This window comes from Setaria viridis, chromosome 1 (assembly GCF_005286985.2).
Source record: "Setaria viridis chromosome 1, Setaria_viridis_v4.0, whole genome shotgun sequence".
Taxonomy (NCBI): Eukaryota; Viridiplantae; Streptophyta; class Magnoliopsida; order Poales; family Poaceae; genus Setaria; species Setaria viridis.
In genome coordinates, this window is record NC_048263.2 from 1,416,474 (window position 1) to 1,434,675 (window position 18,202).

General features: G+C 48.2%; 2 protein-coding genes across 3 annotated transcripts; both read right to left on the reverse strand.

Annotated features, from left to right (window-relative positions):
* Nucleotides 1-184: 184 nt before the first annotated feature.
* On the reverse strand, nt 185-1,786 carry LOC117861978 (cytochrome b6-f complex iron-sulfur subunit, chloroplastic). 2 transcript variants are annotated; one of them, XM_034745494.2, is made up of 4 exons: nt 1,626-1,786; nt 963-1,186; nt 600-900; nt 185-479 (listed from the first exon to the last, which is right to left on the reverse strand). In XM_034745494.2, exons 1-4 carry the CDS (start codon nt 1,668-1,670, stop codon nt 375-377), a joined length of 675 nt encoding a protein of 224 aa, XP_034601385.1. In that variant the 5' UTR covers nt 1,671-1,786; the 3' UTR covers nt 185-374. The 2 variants fall into 2 exon arrangements, with proteins under 2 accessions (XP_034601385.1, XP_034601378.1); XM_034745487.2 differs by having other exon boundaries at nt 963-1,237; nt 1,626-1,783.
* A 12,100-nt stretch (nt 1,787-13,886) lies between these two features.
* Nucleotides 13,887-15,243, reverse strand: LOC117843498 (RING-H2 finger protein ATL39). Its single transcript, XM_034724108.2, has one exon. The coding sequence runs from the start codon at nt 14,813-14,815 to the stop codon at nt 14,249-14,251; it is 567 nt and encodes a 188-aa protein (XP_034579999.1). The 5' UTR covers nt 14,816-15,243; the 3' UTR covers nt 13,887-14,248.
* Nucleotides 15,244-18,202: the final 2,959 nt, after the last annotated feature.

Genomic DNA, 18,202 nt, shown 5'->3' on the forward strand with positions numbered 1-18,202 from the left:
TGTAACATGTATAGAAAGACCAGGAACTTGTACATGTATAGAAACAGACCACCAACTGTATTATCTTACACAGAAAAAATCGCCGTCGCTCATATTGAAATGAATGTAGATGCGAAGCTCAGCGGATGACCTGCTACTGGCATTGCAAAATGGTCATCATTCCATTCCAGCAGATTTTAGAGTCTTCAATCAAAAAGGTTGTATATGCAGAGATGAGAAACAGAGGTGTTCTTGTTTCATACAGTGTGTTGTGTACATATGTAATAGTTTGGAGGCATGGAGTAAGTGAATTTATAGCCCTCCCTCAGAGAAGGAACACAGGAACTCAAGGCTACGAGCAGCTGATGACAGACAGGAAGATCGAGGAAGCCCCCTTATGCCTTCCACCACGGGTCCTCGCCGGTCCTGAAGTCGGTCTCCACCCACGGGACGAAGAGGACCTTGCCGTCGTCGACGTCGGCGTGCACCAGGGCCAGCGACTGTTGTTGTTCCGATCAGATGAGCAATTCAACCAAGATCAGATTCAGTCAATTGATGAAGGCAGATCATATCATTCAGCTAGAATCAAGGAAGCAAAATGAATGAAATGCATTGCTCACCAGGGGCGCCGGGCCACGGACGACCCTGCCCTGGTTGTTGTACTGCGAGCCGTGGCAGGGGCAGATGAACTTGTTCTCGGCGCTGTTCCACGGCACGACGCACCCCAGGTGGGTGCAGACGGCGTTGATGCCGTAGGTGGCCAGCGTCTTGTCCTGCTCCACCACCAGGTACGTCGGGTCGCCCTTGAGCCCCTGCGCCAGCGTCCGGTCGTTGGGGCCGTGGGTCTTGAGCCACTCGTCCACCTTGATGTCGTTGCCCAGCTTGTCCTTGGCGTACGTCCCGCCGCCGGCGCCGCCGGACCTGCAAATTATTACCCGTTGAGCTGCTGGCCGGCCGGTGACAGACAGGACTAGGCAGCTTACCCGGCGGGGATGAAGAAGGCGCCGTAGGGGACGACCATGCCGACGGTGGGCAGCGAGATGGCGCCCAGGAGGAGGAGGTTCATCAGCTTCCGCTTCTCCATGTCGGGGACGCGGTCGGCGGGGATGCTGCTCGCCGCCTGGCACGTGATGCTCCGCCGGCCCATCCCGAGGCCGAGGCCCTTCACCGGCTTGCCCAGCGAAGAAGCAGCGCGGGGCCGGCAGAGCTGCCATTGCAGGCGCGCACATCGCATGCAAACGGATATATGTGATCCAGACTTAAACATAGATAACAGATCAATCGAGCTGCAAATTAAATGTATAGCAAACCTGGATTCTGTGGTCAACTACTCCAGAATCCAGATACAAATGAGTGTCTACAACGTATTTGAATTGTTCGTCAAATCGTCAGGTAAATCCAGTGGACCACGGATCAGAACCAGGAGTGAAATCGATATAGTAGTGCTACACTGCTACTCCATTACTTTGTAGGTAGTATGATCCATGTTCTTTCAGTTCTAACTTCTACGTTGCGTTAACGAACTCATACAGCAAAGACGATGAGCACGCCTTTCTCGGAAAAAAAGTCACAGCAGTAGCCAGTAGGGGAGGGGAGAGAGGAGAAGCGAGGCGCAGAAGAAGTAGAAGAGGAAGCTGGGCGCTTACCTGGGTGGGGTTGGCGGCGGTGGAGAGCGCCGTGGAGGCCGCCATGGCTGCAGGGAAGGGAGGATCGGATTGCTGGGGGAGGTGTCGAGCGAGGCTTGTGTCGCTGGCGTCCACAGGCTTGCGGATGAGCCCCGGGGCTATATGTGTGTGTGTCCCTGGTGGAGGGGGGGAGGGCGGCCGGTGATTGGTTGATGCGCAGCGACCGGGCCGCGACGACCACATGTTGCGAGGGGCGCGCGGCCGTGGCACGCGCGCGCACTGTTACGGCCTTATCAGTACGGCAAGGGAAATCTCTCGGCTTCGGCTTGGCGCCCTGGCATAGTGGCAACTGACAACAAGAAGTATCTTTGGGTCTTCTTGGCTCGGTGAACGTGGCTGGCACAACCGCACAAGGCTTCTGCTTTTTTGGCCAGATTGTAGAGTCTCCAATTTAGTTACCTATTCCCTCAGTTCCGATTTAATTGTCGCTTGGGAACCGGGATTGTGAGGGGAACACGGTTCCCAAGCGACAAGCGACAGTTAATAGGGGACGGAGGGAGTAGTCCAGTGCAGGCTCTGTCCATAGGTGCTCCCATACTCCCGCATGAAAAAACCAACCAAAAGTTGAAAGATCAAACAAAAAATATGGACAGGTAGAGGATGCAAAGCTCGTGCAAAAATTCGAGATGGAACAAAAATTGCGCAATGAGATTTAAAAACAAAGTAAAATCAGCAGCCGATTTTACCTTTTCATATCTTTGTACAAATTTTTATTGCATCTCAAATTTTACACGAACATAGATCTTTGCATCATCCATCCATTCATTTTTTTTTGTTGGATTCTTCATACACTTTTTTGTTCTCCCATTTACTGTAGTACGAATTTTAAACGGTAAAAGGTGTGTAAGGTAACTTCTTTCGGAAATCTGCTTGTTTTCTTCCCTACTTGGGCCTTGCGTCGCAGGTTTATTAGGCCTTAAGCGACCGAATCAAGTCCAGTCGCTTTGGGCCGACGACCTCATCATTAGCTAACAAGCCCATAGGGGGGAAGGTATTGTAGGGCCCTGAATCTGTCACGCCCCATCCAACGGGTTTGAGGCCCTGTGAAATTGCTTTCCTGAGCGGCCCAGAGTGAGTACATCACAGGCAGTATCGTTTTGCTGAGCTTAATTGTACAAAACAGTTTGCGACTTTTTTTTTTTTGAACTAAGATGGTTTGCGACTGTGTTACAGTTTTCACATTCAACTGACGACAAACTTTTTTTTTTCTGGCATCAAAACCAGCAGATACCACGCTCAGTTGTCAGTGACTCAGTGCTTGGCGGTGTAGCACTGGCAGGCTAGCCCTCCCAAAACGGTTCAGGGAGGAGGTGACTGGCACTGCCGAATCGGCACCCTTTTTTGCAAAAGCAATTTCACCCGTCAACCAAAAATGCAAAATGGAAGAGAATTTTGCTCGGGGCCGCACCATTGTGGAGGTCAAACTTGCTCGATCCCATGGCGGATAGCGGAGGCCTGATGCTGAGAGGAGATCCGGAGATCCAGCGTCCTGCTGCTCAGGGAGGGGTTTCAGTTCAGTTCATAGCCGCACACAAGAACAGCTCGACCTCGACGGTCTCGAAAGCTTCCATGTACCATGTTTCATCCATCAATGGCCGCTCGCAGTCCTCGCACTCAAGCCAGGATGGCCAGAAGCGAAGAAATCACAGACAAGAAGGCGCCAAGCTCAATTGAATCGGTTTGTGCTCCACAAATTCATCTCAATTGTCCTAATCCTATTCCTACCTCTGTGTGACAAGAATCCACGCCCGAATCAACCAACACGCAATTGAGTCGGTTGCGCATACAGGAGAATTGGAAGAGAGAGAAAAAATTGAAGAATGATGATGTGCCATTGCCGTCTCCCGGCTATCTGAACCCCTTCCTGAGCGAGTACCTCCCCTGCTTCGCCGCAGCCCCGTCTGGGGCTCCAGCCCGCGCGCGCACGGCCTCCGGCAGCTCTGCCTCAGCGAGCGCCAGCAGAGCGGCCGGCGGAGGCCGGGACGGTGCGGCGAGGAAGAGGCCCGTGATGTCGCGGAGCGGCGGCCGCCTCCGCGTCGCCTTGCCGCCCACGCCCGGCCTCTTCATCGTCACGTGGATCTTGACGGCGATGCCGCGCGCGGCGGCCGGCGGCGCGTTCTCCTTGTCGCCGCCGCCGCAGGAGCCGAGGTTGAGGACGGCCATCTGGGACGGGTCGATTGGATTCCCTTCGAGCTACGTAGGGTGCTCGGGTGGAGGCGGCAGGATAGGCGATCTTGCGGCGGAGTGGAGAGGGCGTGATGGGATGACCGGATGAGGATCAATGAGCAGGAGGCGGCGCTCGCTTGTATTTGTAATTGGGTCGTGGGGGCGGAGGTGGGAGGAGGGCATGCCGCCATGGCTCTGAAATTTTGGGGCTTGGGAGGGAGTGGGAAGTGGGAAATGGCGGAGCCCATTCCATTTCCACGGGTCGTTCAAGTTTGCGGGGAATCTTTGGAAGCGGAGGGCGTGTGTACTCGTTTTTCAGATTTGGATTCGAGAGCGCGGAGGTGGGTGACTGGCGAGGACGAATATGGAGGGAGGGAGGGAGGGAAGGAGGCGGAGGCTGCAAAAGTTGTCTGCCGCCTCGCGGGCGCGGCAGCGGTGGGGCTTTGCCTCTTTGGCCTCTGGGAAGGTTCGAAATTTTCTGCCCGGTTTGGGAGACTCCCGTCCCTAGGATTTGCGCCAAATTTGGGCGCGCCAACGCCAACAACCAGCACGTGATACGGCGCTGCTGATTGATGCCGGGGCGGTGACAAGGGCACAAGACAAATTCGGAAATCCTGTATTCCAGTTGGACTTCGGACAGTGGAGGAGACTGGAGAGTTACTTCACTTGTGTGCAATTCGAGAGTACGCAGGTGAGGTGGAAAAGAAGACTAGTGTGTAAACTTATTGATTTTACTATGCTCTATCGTTCACTCTTTATTTTTCTATATATCCATGGAGTTACATTTCATAAGATTTGGTCGCTCAATATTTTATAAATCACTAGCCAATATGCTTGTGCGTTGCACGGAACAAAAATATTAAATTTAAAATAAACTACTTAAATAATTATATATCTGTCCAAATAATATATCACATGATTATTATACTCAGAAAAAATGATGGGGCACTCATTTACTGTTAGATTTTAATTGATATGATCGAAAAAGATGACATATAATATATGTTTGTTGCAGCTATGAAATACGAATTCCTCTACTCAAATATTAAGAAACCTAGGATCTTTTTGAAGATGTTTATTCAAAATTGCATTTTAGGATTAGTCAGCAGCACACGGGAGCTTTCATGTAAATATGTTGAGTCTTATCTCTGTCACGCTTTCACCGTCCATTTTCTACAATTGTGAACCGTCCGTCCATGCGCATGCCTCGCCGCCGCTTCGATGGCCGGCACCATTGTGAGCAGCGCTGGCGAGCAAGGTGCCGGGGCCGGTGGAGGCCAACAAGCTGGAACTCCCAGTATTTGCCTCCCCTCTGTCGCGTTCTTTCTCCTGGCTGGCAAGCACCGCGGTTGCAGCGGACCAGCGCGTGGGGCCAGAAGGTCAAGGGCCTCGGTGTTTTGGCCCATGGCACATGGCAGAGTGCCGGAGGAGCACATCAGGCAGGGAGGAAGAGTTGTTGAGGGGCGGTGGTCGAGCTGCAGGTCCATAGCAGCGGTGCTCGATTCCACGACTACTGTAGCCTGCAGCTTGATTCGCGCCGACAATGCTCGATTCGGTAGGTGGTAGTAAAGCCAACACCTCCCTGCTCCTCTTCCTTTAGCAGGAACACGCGAGCACCACCAAATCCGGGTCGAGCAACCAATTCACACAAGACAAATCTTCCTTCTCTCTGATCCCTCTTAGTTGTATTTCACATCAAGCAACGTAATCAGATAAGCCCCAATCCACCTGCAGATTGACAAGTGCAGCTGCAGCTCCCAAATTCGATCTCCTACCATTGTGTCGCGCATCCTCATGCAGGGAGGTGAGACGCAGATAGGTGGCGCAGGGAGCAGGAGAAGGGAGGTGACGAGCGCCGTGCGGTCGGCTAACGGATGGGGCAAGGGGGAGCTTGCAGACCAGGATAACAGATAGAGATTTGAACTCGTAAGCGGGGCGGGGGCGGTCCGCGGTTGATGCAGGAACTGAGATGGAATGGGAGGTGACGTTGTAACAACTCTACCTAAATTAAGTACTTTTCACTATAAACCAGTGATAAATCCCTGATTAAAGAAGTGAAATGACCCTTATAACCCTAAGAAGCTCTTTTTGGAGTTTGGAATAAAGCTTGAAATTTTATATGCAAACTTAAGTTTCTGCCCACGTACGAGTTGTAAAACTTTTTAATTCAAACAACTTTTGTTAAAGACACTTTGACTAATTCGGAGTGGAAGGGAGTCAAAAATAGCAATCCAAAACCGGTTTACTAAAGGATCCTAAAAATCTCTTAAGTCCTGGAATTCGAGTTTTCCTCCATCTTTGCAAGCTTTCATCTCCCGAGTTCCAATCTAAACTCAAATCAGGGCCTGAATGAAAGTTGTAGTACCTCGAGTGTGTTCCAACTTTGTTACACTGACCCAGATCCAAATCGGGCCCAAACCTGTTCAAAACCCCGATCAAAGTGAGGTAAACCAGTCAACTCACTCCTGATGCCTTAAAAATCCTAAGTCTGAAATTCCAGATTTTTGGCTAGCCTTGGCATGAATTATCTTTGAATCCTTTCACGATCTAAACCAATGCCTTAAACAAAGTTTGAAGAACGATCAGAGTTGAGCAAGTTTGTTTAAGGGAGTTTCGGAAGTTGTGTTGAAAGATCCGGAGGAAGATCTCCCCAAAGCTGGTCAGGCTTGCTGCCCGAAGGGAGCCTCGACGCCCGCGCGCCAGAGCACGTTTGCTCACGCGCCGCGCGCCGCGTGGCCGCCGGCCACCGGCAGCTCGCCGGCGCCCTATCACCAGCGCGACAGCGACAGGACATGAGCCACGGCGCCCAACCCGCGCCCGCGACAGGACGGAGCGAGCACAGGGCTAGCCAACCTCCGGCCGCGCGCATGTCGCCTTCCGCCTGCCACGGCTCTGCTCCGCCAACCCCGTTCCGCCCGTCCGCCGGGAAAGCTGCCACGACCATGGCGTCCCGCGCCTCCGCCTGCTCGCCCAACCCCCACGGTAGCCCTCCACCTCACCCGCCCGACAGACCGGAAGCCCCAGACGCGCGCCGCCCAAGGCCAATCGCCGCCGAAGACCACCCGGAGCTCCGCCTCCTCTGCCCAATGGCGCCGCCGGCCAATGGCCGCCTTGCCTGCGCACTCGCGGCTCCCGGGCTTATCCTTTCCCCACCGGAGCCCCGCCTCGACCCTTCGTGCCACCCCGGCCCTATAAAAGGGACCCCCTCACCGGCAATGCCACCCCTTGCCACCGCCCGCACTCGCGCCCCCGCTTTCTCCTCTGCGCCGCCGTTGAGCTTCCGTGGAGCTCACCCCTTTGCGCCACCCCACACTCCGGCGATTTCGCCACCACACTCTTGAGAAAGTTCCCCTCTCCGCTCAAGCCGCTTCTTCCAACTCACCAACCGCCCGCTCCTCCGCGCGGTACTCGAGCTTGCTTGTGTCCGCAAGAAGCACCGCCGCCGCCGGAGCACCGTCGAAGCACCACCGCCGCCGGAGCACCGTCGAAGTCTCGCCGCCGCCCAAGCTTTCGCGCGTACGACCTTCCGCCCCAGCCTACTCCTGTTCGACCCCAAGGCTTCACCGATAGACCTGGAGGTAAGCGACCGACCCCTTGTGTCTCGTCTCGGCTGACCCCTTTTGTTTCGTTTCGACCGACCCCTTTTGTTTCGGTTCGTCCGACCCCTCTCTGTTCGGTTCGTCCGACCCCTCTCTGTTCGGTTCGTCCGACCCCTTCTCGTTCGGCTCGCCAGACCCCTTTTTCCTTCATCTCGCCCGACCCTGCCAAGTTTCGCCGACCCTTTCTCCGCCTCGCCCGAGGGCTCGGCTGCATCTTTTTCTTTGACCCGAGGGTATCGGTGAATTTTTTTTTTCCGGGGATTTCTCTGTGTTGAGTCTGAGGGCCTCGGTACGGTTTTTCCTTAAATCTGAGGGTCAGACCATAAGTTTCTCCCAATCAGACCCTTTCATCCTGTTCCCCACCAATAGAAGTTGAACTCCTGACCTTTCCTGTAGCTTTGCTACAAGTGTCCGAGTTAAAACATGAGTGTGTTGAAATAACCATCTAAAATGTTTAACCCCTGCATTGCATTTCCGTGTAGAGTTGAATCTCGCCGACGGAACGTATGAGCTTCACCCGGCACTGGAAGAAAACCCCGCCGAGGAGCTGCACCCCTTCGAAGGAGAGCCCGAACCAGAGCAAGACCCCGAGGACCCGCAAGCTTTTCCTGAAGGCAAGCCCCGGTGCATGAACTCACTGTTTTACTTTCATGCCACTTATTGATTACTTGATTGCGCATTTACGTTTCTAGGAGTTGTAATGAAACCTTAGATGCATAAACTTATTACCTTGTTTGATTACTAGTTGCTAAGGTCGAGTGGTGCAATGCTTAATAGGTTTCGGTAAAAGTCGAGTGATTTTCTATCACTCGCGAGTTATAGGAGTTGAATGTTCCAGTTATGTCGCAACTATAAGGACGACGGACGGGGTCAGGCTTATGTTCGATACTTGGTGGATTGCCCCGTCTGTCTAAATGAAAATGGACTAAGGTCGAAACGTGTCGGCGTTCGTGATCAAGTGTTTGAAAGTACTAATCTCATACCTAGTATGAGATGGGGAAGCCTAGTACCTGATTGAACTGGGGCGTGGCATACCCTCCGGCTGTCCTTGGAACGTCGTTCCCATGGTGCATCATGTGGGTGCAAGTGCGGTCATAGTACGGCAGAGGCCGGGATTATGGAGCATTGCACGCCAAAGGCAGTTGGCCCTGACACGTGCCTAAGGGATCGATGGGGACGGCGGACAAATGAAGCGACCCTTCATGGTGCGCGGATGTCGTGAGATTAGGTTTGCCATGCATGGTTAATAAATTCGAATCGATTCGTCTGCCTCTCACAGTTTGGGACTACTTGATCGCTATTCTGCACTGAGTAAAGATGGAACATGATGATGATATTAATCTTGATGCTTGTTAAGTAATTGCTCGGAAATCATGCTTGTTTAGCATAAGTTGCTAATCTAGACTGGATAAAGAACGTAGAACATGAGCTAAAATGTTGAAAGTAAGGACTGACTTTAGACGCTTTGGCAAAGAAAACCCCAGAGCCAGAAGGCCTTGCATGTCTAGGTCTCGGTCGTGTCTTCCCGATGGGTCAGTCTTGCTGAGTACTAGTTGCTCAGCCTTGTTGTGGCTAATCTTTTCAGGTAATGCCAATAGTTTGGTTGCTGGTACCACTTGGCCGGCCCAACTTCCTCCAGGCTGGACAGTCGAGTGGGATCCCTCCTCGGACGGCGAAGGAAGGAATTTTTGATGTCATGATCGGCTCCGTCGTGATGTCATGTATCGACGTTTAGCTTTCGCTAGTTCTATTTGACTTCGAACCTTGCAAATTTCGGTCTGAATTTCGAAAACTCTGATGTAATAAAATATGGAACTTGTTGTCGTGATGGAATGTTGTAACCTCTGTGCTACTCACCTTCACGTGAGCAATGCTTCTCGATCCTGTTTATGTGGTTAATCGGATGAAATCCGACGGTCAACCAAGTTGACTTGCTTAAAGTGCATAATCGCGTGTCAGGCGACTTCAATGCATTTTAGTCAGGTTAATTTGGGCGGTTCCGCCACAGACGTCAACAGTCAATGATGGATGGATGAAACAGTCGATGATAGAGTTGGATTGCGGGTTGATTTCAGTAAAATTCGAGGGTTTTTGGCAAAATAATCACGACGGTTGGAAGAAACAACCGCACTTTAATATTAGGTATAGATAAAAAAAGTACTATATGAAAAAAAGGGGGAAATGCTAAGCTTGGAGCGTTTTATTGAACCTCGGGCCCTTGGCACAAAGGCGGATCTAGTGCTGGGACAGGCGGGGCTCAAGCCCCCCTACCGCCGCTCGGACAATGGAGTCCCCCTTAGCCCCTCCTTGATTTTTTTAGAAAGAATGAAGAAGAAGGTAAGGGAAGGAAGGAAGGAGAAGAAGAGAGAGCCCCTCCTAACCTCATAGGCTAGATCCGCCACTGCCTCGGCACTCTATTTTCTTTCTCGTTCCATGCCGCGCCCCAAATAACTTCTTTCTTTTTTTGAGTAGTTCACCATTGAGATTTAGGACTTAGGTCAAAGTTCACCGGAGTCTGGTGGGCTTCAAGGGAGTATTGGTATATTTCTACTATAAATTTGGTTGAAGTTATCTAGGTTTGACTTAGAACAAACTTGAACGACCTAAATTTTGGAACAGAAAGGGTATTTTTGAATCAGTCCTCTCAAACCTTGTAGATCTTGATGCCTAACCCAACGGACTTGCCATTATCTTTTCCCCTGTAAGTCTATAATGGGCACCTCTAAATGTGACATGCTTAAATATGATTTTCCTGACAATAGATGCCACCACATGCGTTTCTTAAATATTTTGATTCATGTAATTCTTAAAATTTAATTTTAAAGACATACACATGGATTTGTTCTTTATCATGTCATCAATGACTTTGTACTAAGTGTGGAACCACCTACCAGCGATGGTGTATGTAGTGGAACGAGTATGGTTGATCTGTACTATTTGCACATAGACACATGAGTTTTAATCGACAAAATCTATAGGTGTATAATTAAAAAACATATTTCTACATATATATAAACTTGTCCATAAAAAACTCATAAATTTGCAATTAGGGGAAAGCTTTGGGGGTGTTTGGTTACAGGGACTTCATATCGAATGTTTTGATACTAATTATAGGTTAATTATAAAATTAATTGTATAAATGAAGGCTAATTCATGAGACAAATCTATTAAACCTAATTAGTCCATGATTTGACCATGTGATGTTACAGTAAATATATGCTAATTATGGATTAATTAGGTCAATAGATTCGTCTCGCGAATTAGCCACGGCTTATGCAATTAGTTTTATAATTACTTCACGTTTAGTCTTTCTAATTGGTATTCAAACATCCGATGTGATCTGAACTAAAAATTAGTCCATGGATCCAAACACCCTGTGAAACTGAGTGGAGCATGAGTGTCCATTGTGGATGTACTGGTCCACCGTACCGTCCGCGGTTCTTTTCTCACCTTTTTCAGCTGCTGGAGGCCATCAAACCGGTGGAGGTCGATGGCTACTCGTACTAGGTGAGTAAAACGAGGCTGAAAACTAGAGAAGTGGTGTGACATCCATGATCACAGAGTGGAGAGAAAAGCACCTGATTGGACATTGGTCAAAAGTATGGCCTAAACAGAGGAAGGAGGTAGTGTAACAGATGAGGGAAACCTTTCTTACTTCGTACAATTATTAAGACGGGCTTCTGACCTCTTGATGTCCAAGATGTTGACTTTGCTTTTTAGTTATTGAACTTTTTTCTACAAGGAGGTAAACGCTGGAGTTGAATCAGCACATGATACGAAGATAAGTTGTTCCATCACTCCAGCTTTGCCTTGTGGGTAAAGGTAGTTCTGTTTTATTCCCTTCGGCCATACACAAATGATGTCCTGAGTTGTCTTGAGCTAATAATTTTAAAATTTTTGAGTATTACTTTTGATATGTCAAGTTTGAATACTTTCAAAATTATATGGATATATTTGTCTTGAAATATAATTTCCTAAAAAGTATATTTTTTTCTTTTTTTTCTAATGTAATAAAAGTATTAGTCAAAATTGTATTTTGAAGACCGTGGTGTTAGGATCCCATACAGATGTGTGATGATCCTACGATGCCAGCTAGACAATTATGATCCCATTTTGAATTGTAATTCCACATTATCATATATGATCTGAGGTGAGAATTCTGTTACTTTGTTTGAGCCCCATAGGATTAATAGGATCCTACAAAGCATTTCCTGACAACAAACTTTGTAAACATATTATAAAATAAGGTAATAACTATGAGAAATTAAGTTTATGTTCAGTCAACATGTTGTAATATACTAAGTAATATAATAATTGATTCATGGACCTTTTAAACGAGCTATGATGAAATATTGTTTGATTAAGGAGAATAAGTGCACTCAAATTTACAAAATAAATTGTTTATAAAAATAAATGTTATGCCTTAACTTTCACAATATATTTTATTTCTATATAAAATATATGTATTTTTCAAAATATGATATAATCATGATTCTGTGATCTTATTCTCTGGTTCTATCAGGCAAGGCAAAACTGATCCTACATAGGACCCCTATTTTGACAAACTTGACCGCCTGCCTTCCTAGATTCGAGTTTAAAGGCTGTTTTGCCCCAAAATAAATCGACATTATTCAATGATGAAATGTCCTTGGTGGGTACAAATGCTGTTTTGTCGATAATGGCTTAAGAGTATCCTATGCCGTACACAAGGGTAAACAAACACTTGATGTCGCTGTGACAGTGCTGCTGATGCCTCAATCTCATCGATCTGGCCACAAGTGAACGATGCACTAAAATAATTCATCAGTCAGTGGTATTGCATTCTCCCCTTTAGCCAGGCAGTGGATCAGCTATCCACCTGATTATCCAGGATGCAGGTAGCTAACTGCTTGTTGTCAGCTTGGTTAATAACTCCCACTTCAATTGTGCAGGTTTTGATGGAAGAATCAAGGGATTTGAGTAAGATGAAATCATCTCTGGGGTCAATTAGATGATCCAGAAAAGGTTTGGGGGAACAAGTGAACTAACATTGACCTGGATGCTTTCTGGAACACAGAGAGAAATACAATAAAGTAGATATGATTATTGGGTTGAGGAACGTCTTGACATTCAGGCAATTGCGAACAAACTTTCCGGACATTTTTCAGAAGAATAATCTTGACACAGAAACTGAAAAGCTAGTGTTCCTCCAAAAAATTGTTGTAAAATGCTAATTGGCATTATAATACAGAGTGATTTCAGAGAAGATTTTCACTGAGAAGCAACGCACAAACGGGAGGAATTACATGCCATGGTTCAGCCATTGTTCATGTGTGTGTGTGGGGGGGTGTTTGGTTCTTCAGGAAGTCCTAAAATTTCTGTCACACCAAATGTTTAGATACTAATTAAGAGTATTAAACATAAACTAATTATAAAATCAATTGCACAGATGGAGACTAATTTGCGAGACGAATCTATGAAGCCTAATTAGTCCATAATTTGACAAAGTGATGCTACAGTAACCATTTGCTAATGATGAATTAATTAGGCTTAATAGATTTATCTCGTGAATTAGCCTCCAGCTGTGTAATTAGTTTTATAATTAGCTCATATTTAATCCTCATAATTAGCATCCGAATATTCGATGTGACACGAACTAGACTTTAGTCCACGGACCCAAACACCCTCTAGATATATCGCTGAAAGATTTGGAGGCATTGGAGTTCGGAGAGCTCAGCGCGGCTTCGCCTGTCACCTCGCGCCACATGTCCACGGAGACCTGCCGCCTGCCTTTTTTAGGGTGTAACTCATGTCACATCGAATGTTTAGATATTAATTAGGAGTATTAAATATAGATTAATTACAAAACTAATTGCACAGATGGAGGCTAATTTGCGAGACGAATCTATTAAGTCTAATTACTTCATGATTTGACACTGTGATGCTACAATAAACATATGCTAATGATGGATTAATTAGGCTTAATAGATTCGTCTCACGAATTAGCCTTCAAATATTCGATGTGATATGAATTTTAGTCCGGACTAGAGATCCAAACACTGCGTCCGCTTCAGGCGATGGGAGCAGCTGCTGCCGGCCGTACGCTTCGTCGTGGCCTCTTGAAGAAATCGAGCAAGTAGGCTGGCCCATACAGCGCGGTTCGACCGTCGCTCTTGCCGCCGCCGCCGCCACCTCCTTCTTCGTCCTCCTCCGCCGGCCATCGCACCCCCTGCACCGATCCGGCCACGCCAGCCCCACGCCCCCGTGCGCCACCCCGGCTTCGCGGCCGCCGCGGGGCCGTGCGCCGCCGCGGGGCTCGTGCGTTGTGCCCGGCCGCATCAGCCCTCGCACTCCCATACGTTGCGCCGGCCGCCGCGGGGGCGTGCGCTGCGTCTGGCTAGTGGCCACGCCGGCCCCGCGCTCATGTTTCATATTCATTTAACAAAAAAGAAACATTGGGAACTTGGTTTGTTCCATCTATTCAATTTTTCCCACCTATTTGGTGGGTCCCACTTTTTCATTATTATATCAATTCTGCAGTGAAAAATGCTAAAAATTTGGTGCCATATCTCTCTTCTATAGGATTCTCTACATGTATCCAGTATCCCAACCGATCCATGCACGTCCCAGCTCTTCCGCGCGTAGCAAGCGCGGGCGCGGCAAGGCGCGCCTCGCGTCCTAGTCCCATTACAATTTACAAGAAATTGACACCAAAATTATGTACGCAGGGAGCCTATCTACAGCAATCATCCATGACCTCTCTTCTAGGAGGAAGAAGAAGAAGAAGACAGCAGATTGAGAACAAAACGCAGCTCGCACACAGTCCGCGCTGTGCCCGCGCTACACTTGGCTCTCCAGGTCCGGCTGCCGGCGGCCGGAGGACCCCGCCGCCGACGCCTTGGCACCGGCCTTAGGCGCCTGCTGCGGCGGCGGCAACGCGGGGCGCGCCCGGCAGACTGGGCAGGTGGCGCGCGCGCAGAGCCAGACGTCGACGCAGGCGGCGTGGAACGCGTGGCGGCACCCGGGCAGCGCGCGCACCGCGTCCCCGTCCTGCATGGCGCTCAGGCACACCGCGCACTCCATGGGCGAGGCGCTTCCGTCTCCGCTGCCGTGCGCGTCCGCCTTGAACATGAGCACCGGCATGGCCGCCAGCGCCGCCTTGTCCATCCCGGCGGCGGGCCTCTTCCGCGCCGGCGGCCCCGCGCCGGAGTCCGTCCGGTGCACGCCGTCGCTGCCGCTCCAGCGCACGTACAGGTAGTTCATGTACAGGATCACCCCGTACAGCACCAGGCACACTGCCGTGAACGCGCCCACAAGCTCCAGCGTCGCGCCGGAGGTGCAGCACCTGCCGCGCCCCGGCGGCGCCGTCGCCGCCGGAGTCCCGGCTGACGCATCCGCCGCGGACATGCTTGCTCAGCTCGCTTGTCGATCGGCTACCAGCTTGGATGGGATGCCACTCTGGAGCGCAGCGCCCTGGCGCGCGTTTCTTGCTAAGCTCGACTGGTCGCCGGCGGGTTGGTGCGAGGAGGGAATTGTTATGGGATTTGGGGAGTAATGGTGGGGCTCGGATTGGTGCTCTGGAATGCTCCGGAGGTTTGGAACTTTGTATAGCAGCGGGTCCTGATTATGCAAGCGATTGGGGTGAGGATTAATTAAGTGATTAGTTAATTGCGGTTTGGTGTGCGCATCAGTTGCTCACTGCTCATGGACGGAGAAAGGTAAGGGAGCGCGGGGCTTTTGTTGCCACGAATGGTGCGGTTGGGTACCATTCATGCTGCCATCCTGTCAATGGGTTGGAGTGGCAGTGAGCTGAGCACACGGATTTGGATCTGGAAAAAAAAAAGGCACATAGATTTGGAGATTGACCTGATCACTGATAGCTCGCCAAATTAAAGTAACCTAGTAGGGTTATCGTTAACTAGTCTGCTTTAGTTTTTTTCATCGGTAGTGTGTGTTTTTTGGGAGTGAGCCAGAGGGCCCTACTTGCGAATGGTTAGGCTGGTGACTTTTACAACTAGATTTTACTTACATTTTTATGAGGGCCTATATTTTCACAATCGTATTAAAAAAATTCATTTTCATTCTTTAGTTCATTTGGTTTTAGCCCTTTTTTTGTGTTAAAGTACGTTATGGTCCGACAATGCTCCAGTGTGTGAAGCCTATTAGTGCTTGCTAGAAGTAACTGAAATAACCTAAATTTCTATCTTGGTTTATTTATATTCCAAATCCACCCTTAAACCACCTATTTTTTGCAATTGTTTTGTTAATATTCAGTTCTATACTTTTTTTCTAGATTATCATTACCTTTTAGATTCTATATGTTGACCTTGTCAATGGTAAATTCTACTTTACTAGTTTATTTCTTTTCAAAATCATCATTCGTGTAGCAAAAAAGAAGAAAGACAGAAGGTCGGCCACATCAAAGACATACTGATGGCCATGCATGTAAAATTAATACTTATTTGCGAACCTGAATTAAATCCTAAAAAGATAATAATCCATCACTCTAAACATGCCCTTCTTTAAATAATCGATTTGTCGAAGAACAGGGTCACCAAGGGGTGATTGGGGCCTGTGGTATTTTTTAGTCAGTGAAATATTGTAATCATCAGAAGGTTTCTGCATTTCTCTTTACCATCCTAGCGGCGGCGCCTCCGGATTCTTCGTCCTGTTGAAGTTGACTCGTGGAATTGTAGAGATGTGCCAAGATTGCAAGAAACGAAGAAATGGGGCAAAATTATTTGAGTGATGATGGGGACAAGGGAATTAGGCACAACTGGGCCAGAGGCATATCCAGAGAAAGTGTACAATAACACGATGCCTATCCACAAGGAATGATCAAGCAACCCATGAGCAGCACCTGCTCATGGTCTCTCATTGTCTGGAAGGTGGAACTGGTCTCCAATGGTAAAAGGTGAAGCTGAAAACTACTGACAGAGATATGACGGTTCTACTCGACGAAAAGATCTGCACGAGAAAATATTGCTATAGCATCTCAGGCACAGTACAGAGGGTTTTAGGAAAGTTCGTAATTGGAGGAACTAAAGAACAATCGAGGGTAAAACAGAGAAGGTAACATCTTGGTCATTTTCATTTGTCTGAATTTTGTTCTGCCCCGATGTCCTTTTGAGCAGCCATGGCCAAGTTGTGTGTTCAGTTAGTGTAAAGAGCTGGAAATCTTATCCTTATGCACCACAGCACCAGCTTATGTATTTTGGGGCCACTAAGATGGGAGATGGCAAACACAAAGATGGCAACGATTCGTCTATTTAAGAATATCTTGAAAGCACATGACATGTTGCATTATCCTGTTTGTGACTATAATATTAGGATTTCACACGTTAGCTTGTTGAATGTATACGACGTGGATCGATCGATCTGATCACATATGCATTAGTTATAATGATGAAATTTTTATAGATGTTGGTGCAGTTTTTATTCTTTTGTTTTTGTTGCTGCATTTTGTACCTCTTACACACTGGTGTATTGATGTGATGCAAATGACGCTTCCAGAAAGTTGATCTTTATCTGCAAATAGTCATTGCATTTGGACTTGTAGTAGTTCTTTTTTTATAACCAAATGCCAAATTGATTCCTTATTGGTACAGGTATGATACAAAATTTACAGTAAATAGGAACAAGCTATCTCGAGAGGCTATGTTCAATTGCCTTCTTGCTATGCGGAAATGTGTGCCTGTCATCATTTCTAGGTTTCATTCTCTGCACGTAAGCTGTCGCATTTCAAGATATTTTACACGACGGAGACACAACAAAGGGGTAGTACAGGCATACGTGGCGCCGAAACTCGCAGCACAAATGGATCAGGTTTGGACAGTGACCCAAAGTGTAGGATGTGGTCATGTGGAAAGGCGGCTACCAAGCAAGAACCAACGGTTGCATTTTATCTTCAGTTGGTCTCAGATACCCGGTCAAGTTTCAGCAGGTTTCAGCTAAGCCATTTCCAGAGAATTCCTTGCATTGGGTGTTTGTGTATGCGGTATGCTGCATATGCATAAGAGAATTTGAAGCACAGTTCCAATAACGTTATTGCTAGTTCCAATCATACTTGAGACGACAAAAGATGATCAAAATTTAATTCTCCAAACCAGATTTTATTTGGCGTTGGCCTCTATTTCAAATCCATGACCTCAGGCCTCGGGATCACCGCTGCTACCTGCTGCAGCGTGCTGCCGAACTCCTTTGCCGCCGTCGCCTGACCAGATGGAGGATGGAGGTATATCATTGTGAGAGCTGGGCGGCGAATCGACGCTGGTGCTAGGTATGGAGAGAGGGATGGGGGTGATTATTGTGTGAGAGAAACAAGATTAGGAATTGTGGACGGTACGGTAGCGATGAATGGATGATCCAGTTGAAGCAAGGCATTCCATAATGTGCATCATTATTTATGTACAATCGGTGGCAACATGTCGTTTCACCCTGTGTTTTCGACCTTTTTTTTTTGTTAACACGGACACACATATGCACTCGCAAATGCTCACCATGTTTTCTAGTCTTTTTAACTTTTTAGTGAAATAATCTTTATTAACAAAGTTTCAACCTCTACTAAAACAAGAAACGACGCAACACAAATCTCAAACTCAAGAAAATCAAACATTTAATTCTACGTCCCAACTACTAAGAGCTAGCCTGATTCAGTAGCGAATATTCTCTTACATCACGAAATATGTCAACTTTTTTTTCATATGGGGCTCACCCTATTCCCATTCATAGCACGGAAATTCCACATGTCCGTTACACGAGAAAGGAAACGATTAGACGCTTACCAGGCTAGTC

Bases quoted from the DNA above. Each gene is read 5' to 3' on its own strand.
- LOC117861978 (XM_034745487.2), bottom strand. From the start codon at position 1,670: ATGGCGGCCTCCACGGCGCTCTCCACCGCCGCCAACCCCACCCAG. The intron at 901-962 runs GTAAGCTGCCTA...AATAATTTGCAG, and splicing joins GCCTTCTTCATCCCCGCCGG to GTCCGGCGGCGCCGGCGGCG. The intron at 480-599 runs GTGAGCAATGCA...GAACAACAACAG, and splicing joins TCCGTGGCCCGGCGCCCCTG to TCGCTGGCCCTGGTGCACGC.
- LOC117843498 (XM_034724108.2), bottom strand. From the start codon at position 14,815: ATGTCCGCGGCGGATGCGTCAGCCGGGACTCCGGCGGCGACGGCGCCG.